This window comes from Pristiophorus japonicus, chromosome 23, assembly GCF_044704955.1.
Source record: "Pristiophorus japonicus isolate sPriJap1 chromosome 23, sPriJap1.hap1, whole genome shotgun sequence".
NCBI lineage: Eukaryota > Metazoa > Chordata > Chondrichthyes > Pristiophoridae > Pristiophorus > Pristiophorus japonicus.
Window position 1 is genome coordinate 1,734,260 of NC_091999.1, and position 13,091 is coordinate 1,747,350.

At 52.1% G+C, this 13,091-nt stretch overlaps 1 protein-coding gene across 1 annotated transcript in view; it reads right to left on the reverse strand.

Moving 5' to 3' along the window:
- Nucleotides 1-13,091, reverse strand: part of LOC139235681 (nucleolar protein 9-like) — a 66,279-nt gene that overhangs the window by 13,773 nt on the left and 39,415 nt on the right. The window contains exons 5-6 of the mRNA XM_070866721.1: nucleotides 12,730-12,871; nucleotides 6,270-6,462 (exon numbers count right to left, since the gene is read on the reverse strand). Coding sequence (XP_070722822.1) covers nucleotides 6,270-6,462; nucleotides 12,730-12,871 — 335 coding nt within the window. The remainder of the gene's footprint in view (nucleotides 1-6,269; nucleotides 6,463-12,729; nucleotides 12,872-13,091) is intronic.

Sequence of the window (13,091 nt, forward strand, 5' to 3'; positions counted from 1 at the left end):
CCTCCCAGCTCACTCTCCGCTCCCTCAAACAACTCACATTTACACCAAGAAATTATACCAGAAATGCGAGGTATACATATCAGGAATGGATGAACAGGCTGGGTCTCTTTTCTCTTGAAGAGAGAGGGTTGAGGGGTGACCTAATAGATAAGATGATGAAAGGGTTTGGAGAAGAGTGGCTACAGGGAGATTGTTTCCTCTTGTGGCGAAGAGTAGAACTACATAAGAAACAGGAGCAGGAGTCGGCCATTCGGCCCCTCGAGCCTGCTCCGCCATTCAATAAGATCATGGCTGATCCGATCATGGACTCAGCTCCACTTCCCCGCCCGCTCCCCATAACCCTTCACTCCCTTATCGCTCAAAAATCTGTCTATCTCCGCCTTAAATATATTCAATGGCCCAGCCTCCACAGCTCTCTGGGGCAGAGAATTCCACAGATTTACAACCCTCTGAGAGAAGAAATTCCTCCTCATCTCTGTCTTAAATGGGCGGCTCCTTATTCTGAGACTATGTCCCCTAGTTTTAGTTTCCCCTACGAGCGGAGAACTAGAGGCCATCAATATCGTCACCAAAAAAATCCAAGAGGGAATTCAGAAGAAACTTCGTTACCCAGAGAGCGGTGAGAATGTGGAACTCGCTGCCACAGGGAGGGGTTGAGGCGAATAGTTTCGATACATTTAAGGGGAGGCCGGACCAGCGTATGGGGGAGAAGGGAATAGAGGGTTATGCCGATAGATTTAGATGAGGAAAGACGGGAGGAGACTCGAGTGGAGCATGAACACCGGACTGGCTGGCCTGTTTCTGTGCTGCATATTCCGATGTTTTACGGCACCTTTACTATCCCAGGAGCATAATCCAAAAAAATTAACACGGAGCCACATACAAGGACAGCTGAGCATGGTCAAAGAGACAGGTTCTAAGGAGTGACTTAAAGGAGCAGGGAGAGGCGGAGGGGTTTAGGGAGGGAGTTCCAGAGCTTGGGGCCCAGGCAGCTGAAGGCAGCGAAGGAAGTGGGGGGGGAATGCACAAAGATCCATTCATTTGCAAATACGCCACTAGTCGATCTCCTGTGCCAATGCTCACTGGGATCAATTGTAGCATTTGGGTGAAGTGGCATTTAGAGGCCCGGGGGGGGGGGGTTAACTGCATAGAATGTACAGCGCAGAGACAGGCCAATCTGTGCCGCGTTTAAACTCCACACCAGTCTCCTTTATCTCACCTCATCAGCATGTCCTTCTAGTCCTTTTCTCCCTCATGTGTTCAGCCGTGCATTGTTACCTCTCGACTCAACTACTCCAACGCACTCCTGGCTGGCCTCCCACATTCTACCCGACGTGAACTAGAGGTGATCCAAAACCCGGCTGCCCCCCCGTGTCCTAACTCGCACCAAGGCTCTGTGTCTCAATGCGAGGAGCAGTCGGAATAAGGTGGATGAATTAACTGCGCAGATAGCTGTTAACAGATATGATGTAACTGGGATTACGGAGACATGGCCAAGGCTGGGAACTCAACATCCAAGGGGTATTCATTATTCAGGAAAGATAGAGTGAAAGGAAAAGGAGGTGGGGTAGCGTTGCTGGTTAAAGAGATTAACGCAATAGTAAGGAAGGACATTAGCTTGGGTGATGTGGAATCGGTATGGGTGGAGCTGCGGAACACCAAAGGGCAGAAAACGCCAGTGGGAGTTGTGTACAGGCCACCAAACAGTCGTAGTGAGGTTCGGGACGGCATCAAACAGGAAATTAGGGATGCGTGCAATAAAGGTACAGCAGTTATCATGGGTAACTCCAATCTACATATAGATTGGGCTAAACAAACTGGTAGCAATACGATGGAGGAGGATTTCCTGGAGTGTACTAGGGATGGTTTTCTAGACCAATATGTCGAGGAACCAACCAGAGAGCTGGCCATCCTAGACTGGGTGATGTGTAATGAGAAAGGACTAATTAGCAATCTTGTTGTGCGAGGCCCCTTGGGGAAGAGTGACAGTAATATGGTAGAATTCTTTATTAAGATGGAGAGTGACACAGTTAGTTCAGAGACTAGGGTCCTGAACTTAAAGAAAGGTAACTTTGACGGTATGAGACATGAATTGGCTAGGATAGACCGGCGAATGATACTTAAAGGGTTGACAGTGGATAGGCAATAGCAGACATTTAAAGATCATATGGATAAACTTCAACAATTGTACATCCCTGTCTGGAGTAAAAATAACACTGGGAAGGTGGCTTACAAGGAAACTGAGGACTGGGAGAAATTTAGAATTCAGCAGAGGAGGACAAAGGGTTTAATTAGGAGGGGGAAAATAGAGTATAAGAGTAAGCTTGCAGGGAACATAAAAACTGACTGTAAAAGCTTCTATAGATATGTGAAGAGAAAAAGATTAGTGAAGACCAACGTAGGTCCTTTGCAGTCAGATTCAGGTGAATTTATAATGGGGAACAAAGAAATGGTGGACCAACTGAACAAATACTTTGGTTCTGTCTTCACTAAGGAAGACACAAATAACCTTCCGGAAATACTAGGGGACCGAGGGTCTAGTGAGAAGGAGGAACTAAAGGAAATCCTTATTAGTCAGCAAATTGTGTTCGGGAAATTGATGGGATTGAAGGCCGATAAATCCCAGAGTACTTGAGGAAGTGGCCGTAGAAATAGTGGATGCATTGAAGATCATTTTCCAACGTTCTATGGACTCTGGATCAGTTCCTTTGGACTGGAGGGTAGCTAATGCAACCGCACTTTATAAAAAAGGAGGGAGAGAGAAAACAAGGAATTATAGACCAGTCAGCCTGACATCGGTGGTGGGGAAAATGTTGGAATCAATTATTAAGGATGAAATAGCAGCGCATTTGGAAAGCAGTGACAGGATCGGTCCAAGTCAGCATGGATTTATGAAAGGGAAATCATGCTTGACAAATCTTCTAGAATTTTTTTTGAGGGGATGTAACTAGTAGAGTGGACAAGGGAGAACCAGTGGATGTGGTGTATTTGGACTTTCAAAAGGCTTTTGACAAGGTTCCACACAAGAGATTGGTGTGCAAAATTAAAGCACATGGTATTGGGGGTAATGTACTGATGTAAATAGAGAACTGGTTGGCAGACAGGAAGCAAAGGATAGGAATAAACGGCTCCTTTTCAGAATGGCAGGCAGTGACTAATGGAATGCTGCAGGGCTCAGTGCTGGGACCCCAGCTATTTACAATATACATTAATGATTTAGATGAAGGAATTGAATGTAACATCTCCAAGTTTGCAGATGACACTAAGCTGGGTGGCGGTGTGAGCTGTGAGGAGGATGCTAAGAGGCTGCAGGGTGACTTGGACAGGTTAGATGAGTGGGCAAATGCATGGCAGGTGCAGTATAATGTGGATAAATGTGAGGTTATCCACTTTGGTGGTAAAGAAGGCAGATTATCTGAATGGTGACAGATTAGTAAAAGGGGAGGTGCAACGAGACCTGGATGTCATTGTACATCAGTCATTGAAAGTTGGCATGCAGGCGGTGAAGAAGGCAAATGGCATGTTGGCCTTCATAGCGAGGGGATTTGAGTATAGGAGCAGGGAGGTTTTACTGCAGTTGTACAGGGCCTTGGTGAGACCTCACCTGGAATATTGTGTTCAGTTTTGGTCTCCTAATCTGAGGAAGGACCTTCTTGCTATTGAGGGAGTGCAGCGAAGGTTTACCAGACTGATTCCCGGGATGGCAAGACTGACATATAAAGAAAGACTGGATCGACTGGGCCTGTATTCACTGGAATTTAGAAGAATGAGAGGGGATCTCATAGAAGCATATAAAATTCTGACGGGATTGGACAGGTTAGATGCAGGGAGAATGTTCCCGATGTTGGGGAAGTCCAGAACCAGAGGACACAGTCTAAAGGAGAATAGGTAAGCCATTTAGGACTGAAATGAGGAGAAACTTCTTCACTCAGAGAGTTGTGAGCATGTGGAATTCTCTACCGCAGAGAGTTGTTGATGCTAATTCATTGGATATATTCAAGAGGGAGTTAGATATGGCCCTTACGGCTAAAGGGATCAAGGGGTATGGAGAGAAAGCAGGAAAGGGGTACTGAAGTGCGTGTTCAGCCATGATCTTATTGAATGGCGGTGCAGGCTCGAAGGGCCGAATGGCCTACTCCTGCACCTATTTTCTATGTTTCTACTTTCTAAGTCCCGCTCACCCATCACCCCTGTGCTGACTGACCGACATTGGCTCCCGGTTAAGCCATGCCTCGAATTCAAAATTCTCATCCTTGTTTACAAATCCCTCCATGGCCCTCTCCCCTCCCTATCTCTGTAATCTCCTCCAGCCCCCACAACCCCCCCAAGATGTCTGCGCTCCTCTAATTCTGCCCTCCTGAGCATCCCTGATTATAATCACTCCACCATCGGTGGCCGTGCCTTCTGTTGCCTGGGCCCCAAGCTCTGGAACTCCCTCCCTAAAAACCTCTCTTTCCTCCTTCAAGATGCTCCTTAAAACCGACCTCTTTGACCAAGCTTTTGGTCACCTGCGCCAATTTCTCCTTATGCGGCTCGGGGTCAAATTTTTGTCTCTCAATACTCCTGTGAAGCGCCCTGGGATGTTTCACTAAGTTAAAGGCGCCATATAAATACACAGTTGTTGTTGTTTATCTAGCTTCCCCTTAAAATGGACTCGAGTGTGTCGAAGGAATTCAGTCCCCGTGCTAAGGTCGTTTGGTTATAATTTGAGTTGAGATTCTTGCAGTTTACATCGCAAAACCTACAGCAATGTGGGGAGTAATAGTGGCTGGAGTGCAGGGTGTCTCTACAATGAGCGGGAGACGTGAAACGGAGCCTGCAGCACCACCAATGGCTGGAGGGCATAATTGCAGCAGGACACATCTCGAAAGTAGAACGAACTTGAATTTATATAGCACCTTTCACCACAGCGCTTCACAGCCAATCGGGTGCTCAAGTGTGGTCACTGTTGTGACATAGGAAACGCAGCACCCAATTTGCACGTAGCAAAATCCCACACAAAGCACCCCGATAGTGATCAGATCACCTGTTCTTTAACGATAACTGTTAGCCCAAGGTCACGGGAGAACTCCCCTACTACTCTTCGGCCAATCGCGGGCGTCGGATTGTTCACGCCCCACCCCAGAGGGCGGACGGGGGAACGCAGTTTTAACGTCTCATCGGAAAAACGGCACACCAGACAGTGCCAGGCCTCCCTCACCACTCGCGCACTTGGGGAGTATCGGCCCTGGATTACAGGGGGCTGGAGTCTCTGGCGTGGGATTCAAAATTCTCATCCTTGTTTACAGATCCCCTCCCTGGCCTCACCCCTCCCTATCGCTCGCTACAAAAACTGGCCGTGTGGTTGACAGCGAGGAGGGAAGCTCCCGACTGCAGGGATATATCGACGAACGGCTCAGGTGGGCAGAGCAGTGGCGAATGGAGTTCAATCCGGGAAAGTGCGAAGTTAAGGCATTTGGGGAGGGGCAACAAGGCGAGGGAATACACAATAAACGGGAGGGTACCGAGAGGTGTAGAGGAACAGAGGGGCCTTGGAGTGCAGGTCCACAGATCCCTGAAGGTAGCAGGCCAGGTGGATAAGGAGGTTAAGAAGGCATACGGAATACTTGCCTTTATTAGCCGAGGCATAGAATACAAGAGCAGGGAGGGTTATGCTTGAACTGTATAAAACACTGGTCAGGCCACAGCTGGAGTACTGCGTGCACAGTTCTGGTCACCACATTACAGGACAGATGTGATTGCTCTGGAGAGGGTACAGAGGAGATTTACCAGGATGTTGCCGGGACGGGAGAATTTTAGCGATGGGGAAAGATTGGATAGGCTGGGGTTGTTTTTCTTTGGAACAGAGGAGGCTGAGGGGAGACCTGATTGAGGTGTATAAAATGATGAGGGGCCTGGATAGAGTGGAGAGGAAGGACCTACTCCCCTTAGCAGAGGGGTCAACAACCAGGGGGGGCATCGATTGAAAGTAATTGGGGGGGAGGTTTAGAGGGGGATTTGAGGGGAAATGTCTTCACCCAGAGGGTGGTGGGGGTCTGGGGCGGAACTCACGGCCTGAAAGGGGGGGTAGAGGCAGAAACCCTCACCACATTTAAAAAGTACTTGGATGTGCACCTGAAGTGCCGTAACCCACAGGGCTACGGACCCAGAGCGGGAAAGTGGGATTGGGCTGGGTAGCTCTTGGTCGGCCGGCGCGGACACGATGGGCCGAGATGGCCTCCTTCTGCGTGGTGACTTTTCTACGGACTCTCCGCTGGGCCCTCACTTACCAGCTTCTGCGACGGGGCGGCTTCGACGAGCCGTTGAACGGTGAAGTTTGCGACCTGGTGGAGGGCCAGGGGGACCAGCTGGCCTCTGAAGTGCAACTTGTAGAGCCTCCGGAAGAGCTTCTTATCCGACACCTGGATGATGTTCTCCAGGAGGTGGCTGCTCGTCTTGTCCTTCAGGAACACCAGCAGCGGACTAAGGGGGGGTGGGAAACACAAGGAGAAAGGCAGTGAGGGGCTGGTGTTTGGTCGAAGCCCCCTCCACGCTGCAAGGGGTTTTGTGGGAGCGGCCTACGCCTCCGCTCCCTCTCCCCGACAGGCCATTCGTCGCGTCCCATTCCACCCCGAGCTGACCTTCCAACCCCACTTCTGCTCCATCACCAACAACCGTCCTTTGTTCACCTCCGTAACATCGCCCGTCTCCGCCCCCTGCCTCAGCTCATCCGCTGCTGAAAACCTCGTCCGCGCCTTCCTTACCTCCAGACTTGACGATCCCAACCCACTCCTGGCTGGCCTCCCATCTTCCACCCTCTGTGAACTTCAGCTCATTCAAAACGCTGCTGTCCCGTGTCCTAACTCGCACCGAGTCCCGCTCACCCATCACCCCCTGTGCTCACTGCCCCGTGTCCTAACTCACACCGAGTCCCGCTCACCCATCACCCCCTGTGCTCGCTGCCCCGTGTCCTAACTCGCACCGAGTCCCGCTCACCCATCACCCGCTGTGCTCGCTGCCCCGTGTCCTAACTCGCACCGAGTCCCGCTCACCCATCACCCCCTGTGCTCGCTGCCCCGTGTCCTAACTCGCACCGAGTCCCGCTCACCCATCACCCCCTGTGCTCACTGCCCCCGTGTCCTAACTCGCACCGAGTCCCGCTCACTCATCACCCCCTGTGCTCGCTGCCCCATGTCCTAACTCGCACCAAGTCCCGCTCACCCATCACCCCCTGTGCTCGCTGCCCCATGTCCTAACTCGCACCAAGTCCCGCTCACCCATCACCCCCTGTGCTCGCTGCCCCGTGTCCTAACTCGCACCAAGTCCCGCTCACCCATCACCCCCTGTGCTCACTGCCCCCGTGTCCTAACTCGCACCCAGTCCCGCTCACTCATCACCCCCTGTGCTCGCTGCCCCGTGTCCTAACTCACACCGAGTCCCACTCACCCATCACCCCCTGTGCTCACTGCCCCGTGTCCTAACTCGCACCCAGTCCCGCTCACCCATCACCCCCTGTGCTCGCTGCCCCGTGTCCTAACTCGCACCGAGTCCCGCTCACCCATCACCCCCTGTGCTCGCTGCCCCCGGGTCCTAACTCGCACCGAGTCCCGCTCACCCATCACCCCCTGTGCTCACTGATCTACATCAACAACTTATAACATAAGAAAGAGGAGCAGGAGTAGGCCATTGGGCCCCTCGAGCCTGCTCCGCCATTTAATATGATCATAGCTGATCTGATCATGGACTCAGGTCCAGTTCCCTGCTTGTTCCCCATAACCCTTTACTCCCTTATCGGTTAAGAAACTGTCTATCTCTGTCTTAAATTTATTCAATGGCCCAGCCTCCACAGCTCTCTGAGGCAGCGAATTCCACAGATCCACAACCCTCAGAGAAGAAATTTCTCCTCATCTCAGTTTTAAATGGGTGGCCCCTTATTCTAAGATTATGTCCCCTAGTTCTAGTTTCTCCCATCAGTGGAAACATCCTCTCTGCATCCACCTTGTATTTATATAGCGCCTTTAACGTAGTAAAACATCCCAAGGCGCTTCACAGGAGTGTTTCAAGTCAAAACAAATAAATTTGACCCCGAGCCACATAAGAAGAAATTACAGCAGATGACCAAAAGCTTGGTCAAAGAGGTCGGTTTTAAGGAGCATCTTGAAGGAGGAGAGAGTGGTAGAGAGGTTTAGGGAGGGAGTTCCAGAGCTTGGGGCCCAGGCAACAGAAGGCACGGCCACCGATGGTGGAGCGATTATAATCAGGGATGCTCAGGAGGGCAGAATTAGAGGAGTGCAGACATCTCGGGGGGTTGTGGGGCTGGAGGAGATTACAGAGATAGGGAGGGGGCGAGGGCCATGGAGGGATTTGTAAACAAGGATGAGAATTTTGAAATCGAGGCGTCGCTTAACCGGGAACCAATGTAGGTCAGCGAGCACAGGGGGTGATGGGTGAGCGGGACTCGGTGCGAGTTAGGACACGGGGCAGTGAGCACAGGGGGTGATGGGTGAGCGGGACTCGGTGCGAGTTAGGACACGGGGCAGCGAGCACAGGGGGTGATGGGTGAGCGGGACTTGGTGCGAGTTAGGACACGGGTCAGTGAGCACAGGGGGTGATGGGTGAGCGGGACTTGGTGCGAGTTAGGACACGGGTCAGTGAGCACAGGGGGTGATGGGTGAGCGGGACTTGGTGCGAGTTAGGACATGGGGCAGTGAGCACGGGGGTGATGGGTGAGCGGGACTTGGTGCGAGTTAGGACACGGGTCAGCGAGCACAGGGGGTGATGGGTGAGCGGGACTTGGTGCGAGTTAGGACACGGGGCCGCGAGCACAGGGGGTGATGGGTGAGCGGGACTTGGTGCGAGTTAGGACATGGGTCAGCGAGCACAGGGGGTGATGGGTGAGCGGGACTCGGTGCGAGTTAGGACACGGGTCAGTGAGCACGGGGGTGATGGGTGAGCGGGACTTGGTGCGAGTTAGGACACGGGGCCGCGAGCACAGGGGGTGATGGGTGAGAGGGACTCGGTGCGAGTTAGGACACGGGTCAGTGAGCACAGGGGGTGATGGGTGAGCGGGACTTGGTGCGAGTTAGGACACGGGGCCGCGAGCACAGGGGGTGATGGGTGAGCGGGACTTGGTGCGAGTTAGGACACGGGTCAGTGAGCACAGGGGGTGATGGGTGAGAGGGACTCGGTGCGAGTTAGGACATGGGGCAACGAGCACAGGGGGTGATGGGTGAGCGGGACTCGGTGTGAGTTAGGACACTGGGCCGCGAGCACAGGGGATGATGGGTGAGCGGGACATGGTGCGAGTTAGGACACGGGGCAGCCGCGTTTTGGATCACCTCTAGTTTACATCGGGTAGAATGTGGGAGGCCAGCCAGGGGTGCGTTGGAGTAGCTAAGTCGACACTGGCTTCCGGTCTGGCAACGCTTCAACATTAAAATTCTTATCCTTGTGTTCAAATCCCTCTATGGCCTTGCCCCTCCCTATCTCTGTAATCTCCTCCAGCCCTACAATCCCCCCCGAGATGTCTGCGCTCCTCTAATTCGGGCCTCTTGAGCGATTATAATCAGGGATGCACAACCATTGGTGGCAGTGCCTTCAGCTGCCTGGGCCCCAAGCTCTGGAACTCCCTCCCTAAACCTCTCCAATTCTCTGCTCCTTTAAGATGCTCGTTAAAAGCTACCTGTGTAGCTGTGGCTCAGTGCGCAGCACACTCGCCTGAGTCAGAAGGCTGTGGGTTCAAGTCCCACTCCAGGGTCTTGACGGCAAAACTAAAATCAAGGCCGACACTCCAGTGCGGGGCCGAGGGAGTGCTGCACTGTTGGAGGTGCCGTACTTTTGGACGAGACGTTAAACCGAGGTTCCGTTTGCCCTCTCAGGTCGATGTAAAAGATCCCTACTTCGAAGAGCAGGGTTGAGTTATCCCCGGTGTCCTGGGCCCAATATTTATCCCTCAATCCACATGACAAAAAAAAACTGATCATCTCGTCATCACATTGCTGTGTGTGGGAGCTTGCTGTGCGCAAATGGGCTGCTGCGTTTCCCACATTACAACAGTGACTACACTCCAAAAGTACTTCATTGGCTGTAATGCTCTTTGGGACGTCCGGTGGTCGTGAAAGGCGCTATATAAATGCAAGTCTTTCTTTCTTTTACCTCTTTGACCAAGCTTTTGGTCACTTACCCGAATATCTCCTTTTGTGGCTCGGTGTCAAATTCTGTTTGACAATCGCTCCTGGGGACGTTGAACCGTCTGGCAAAGTGGGGGGGGGGGGCCATGTTTATTTGTTACCTTCCGTCTCCCTTCCCGTGCCTGCACCCTCCCGGCAATGCGCATTATTCCCAGGCGCGGTGCGGAGAGGGGCAGGCGGACTGACGTCACTCTGACACGTCCGCCGGGAGTCTCCAGATGGTCGGCAGTCTCCCTGAGGTACCCTCTCGGCTTGGCTCAGTCAGTCTCGCTCTCCCCCTCCGAGTCAGGAGACCCGCACGACGGAGAGAGTGCCGCACTGCCGGAGGTGCCGTCCTTCGGGCGAGACGTGAAACCGAACCAGGTGGAAGTTAAAAGTTCGCTACGGAGCTCTCCCCTGGATCCAACTCGCCTCCCTCAGCCAACACTGCCAAAAGAAACCCCAGATGAATCTGTCATTGGGCGCTGTGGGATCCTGCTTTACACTGGATGGATGGCTTGTCTACATAACAGCAGTGACTGCGTTTCAGGACAAGTGACTGAATGTGAAGGGAATCGAGATGTACGACTCAGATACTCCCGAACTTCCGATCACCTCGTCATCATAGGCAGTCCCTCGGAGTCGAGGAAGACTTGCCTTCACTCTAAAAGTGAGTCCTCAGGTGGCTGAACAGCCCAATACAGGAACCACGGTCCCTGTCACAGGTGGGACAGACAATGGTTGAGGGAAGGGGAGGGTGGGACTGGTTTGCCGCACGCTCCTTCCGCTGCCTGCGCTTGCTTTCTGCGCGCTCTCGGCGACGAGACTCGAGGTGCTCAGCGCCCCTCCCGGATGCACTTCCTCCACTGAGGGCAGACTGGTCTTTAGGCCCGGGGATTCCCAGGTGTCGGTGGGGGATGTTGCACTTTATCAGGGAGGCTTTGAGGGTGGTCCCTTGTAACGTTTCCTCTGCCCACCCTGGGGCTCGCTTGCCGTGTGGGAGTTCCAAATAGAGCGCTTGCTTTGGGAATCTTGTGTCCGGCATGCAGACAATGTGGCCCTGCCCAATGGAGCTGGTCGAGTGTGTGGTCAGTGCTTCGATACTGGGGATGTTGGCCTGGTCGAGGACGCTAACGTTGGTGCGTCTGTCCTCCCAGGGGATCTGCAGGATCCTCCGATCACCTGTTGGGTATTTAGTAGCAGAAGTCTCTTGGAGGGGGTTGAAGAAACATAGGGCTAGACTTTCGGGACATCATCGCCCATTTAGCACCCATAAGCGCGTTGAGATGCAGGCTATCGCCCATATTTGCTGAAAAGAGGAAACTAGCGCCCGATTATAGCCCACTTATCGCCGGTCCAACTTTCAGCACACGTGAATGAGCTACATCGGCCTACTTAAAAAAAAATATGACGTCATCCTTGTGCAAGGCCGAGAATAGTGCTCATAATGGAAACTTGCGCCCGATTATGGCCCAGATTATCGCCAAGCGCTACTTTCGGCATTTCACCCATAATTCTCCCCAATGATCGCTGGCCCAAAAATACACTGAAGAAAAGCCGCAATAACTCGGCACTACGGGGAGGATCTGTAATAAAAGGCTGCCGGGAGAATCAATTTGAGAATGATTATAAGGGCCTTTTTGACGCTTGCCAATCACCTGACCACATTTGTATTTGTTGAGGAAAAACTCAGGGTACTTATTGCGATTTATAGTGACAGGGCCTGTAATTTCTCAACCAGTATTGACCACTAATCACATGCTGCAGAATAGAAATGGGAGAATAAAATGAGAAAAAAGTTATAGACAAGTACATTGCTGTAATGTCAGGGTTAATATTAATCATGGCTTTTTTCCTCCTCCGGTCCACAGTACAAGTAGAAGCAGAACTAGGGTATGTCATCCCACGGGGAAGGAAATGGAGTTCACCTCAGTTGGCCGATGGATTTTATTTGATAAAGCAACAGGGGCTAGAATAAAAGAAAGGTTCTATAATGTTATTGATGGGGACCAGGTCCCCTGTTCCCTCTGTCAACTCCTGTGGGAAAAGTTAAGTGCCTGGAAAAAAAACGCGCATGCGCAGAACTGCCTGAAAAAAAACGCGCATGCGCAGAACTGCCTGAAAAAAAACGTGCATGCGCAGAACTGCCTGAAAAAAACGCGCATGCGCAGAACTGCCTGAAAAAAAAATGCGCAAACACAGAAGTGCCTGAAAAGAAAACGCGCATACACAGAAGTGCCTGGGAAAAAAACGCACATGCGCAGAACTGCCTGAAAAAAATACGCGCACACACAGAAGTGCCTGAAAAGAAACCGCGCATGCGCAGAACTGCCCGGAAAAAAAAAACGCGCATGCGCAGAACGGCCGTTACTATGGACGCCAGCCTTGCAAGACTAAATACATTGCTCTGGTCCATTTCACTATCGCCCAAATTAAATAGGCGAAACTAGCATTTTTTTAAATGGACGATATTACAGTGATCCTGAAAAATAAAAAGAGCACGAAGGCCGGAAATATCGCCCATTTTTGGGCGGCAGCGACCATAGTGGAAAGTCTAGCCCCATAAAAGCCACATGGATACCTGCTTTGACCCGGCTGGCCCAGCGACCCCAGATATCCGACTACGGCGGCGCACAACTCGCTGGCGACAGTCGGTTCCTTCCGCCGCAGGACCTGCAGGGCGACTTGGAACACCGGGCTGGCTGTGGGATTGGTCACGAACACTGTGGGGGACAAATGGGGAGAAATAGTTTGTTTCTGCACGACAGAAGCACGCAAGCAGCAAGACAACAAGGTGCTCAAACCCGAGGATAGGGGGCATAAGAAATAGGAGTAGTAGTCGGCCATTTGGCCCCTCGAGCCTGCTCCGCCATTCAATACTACGATCGCGGCTGATCTTCTACCTCAACTCCACTTTCCTGCACGATCCCCATATCCCTCGAT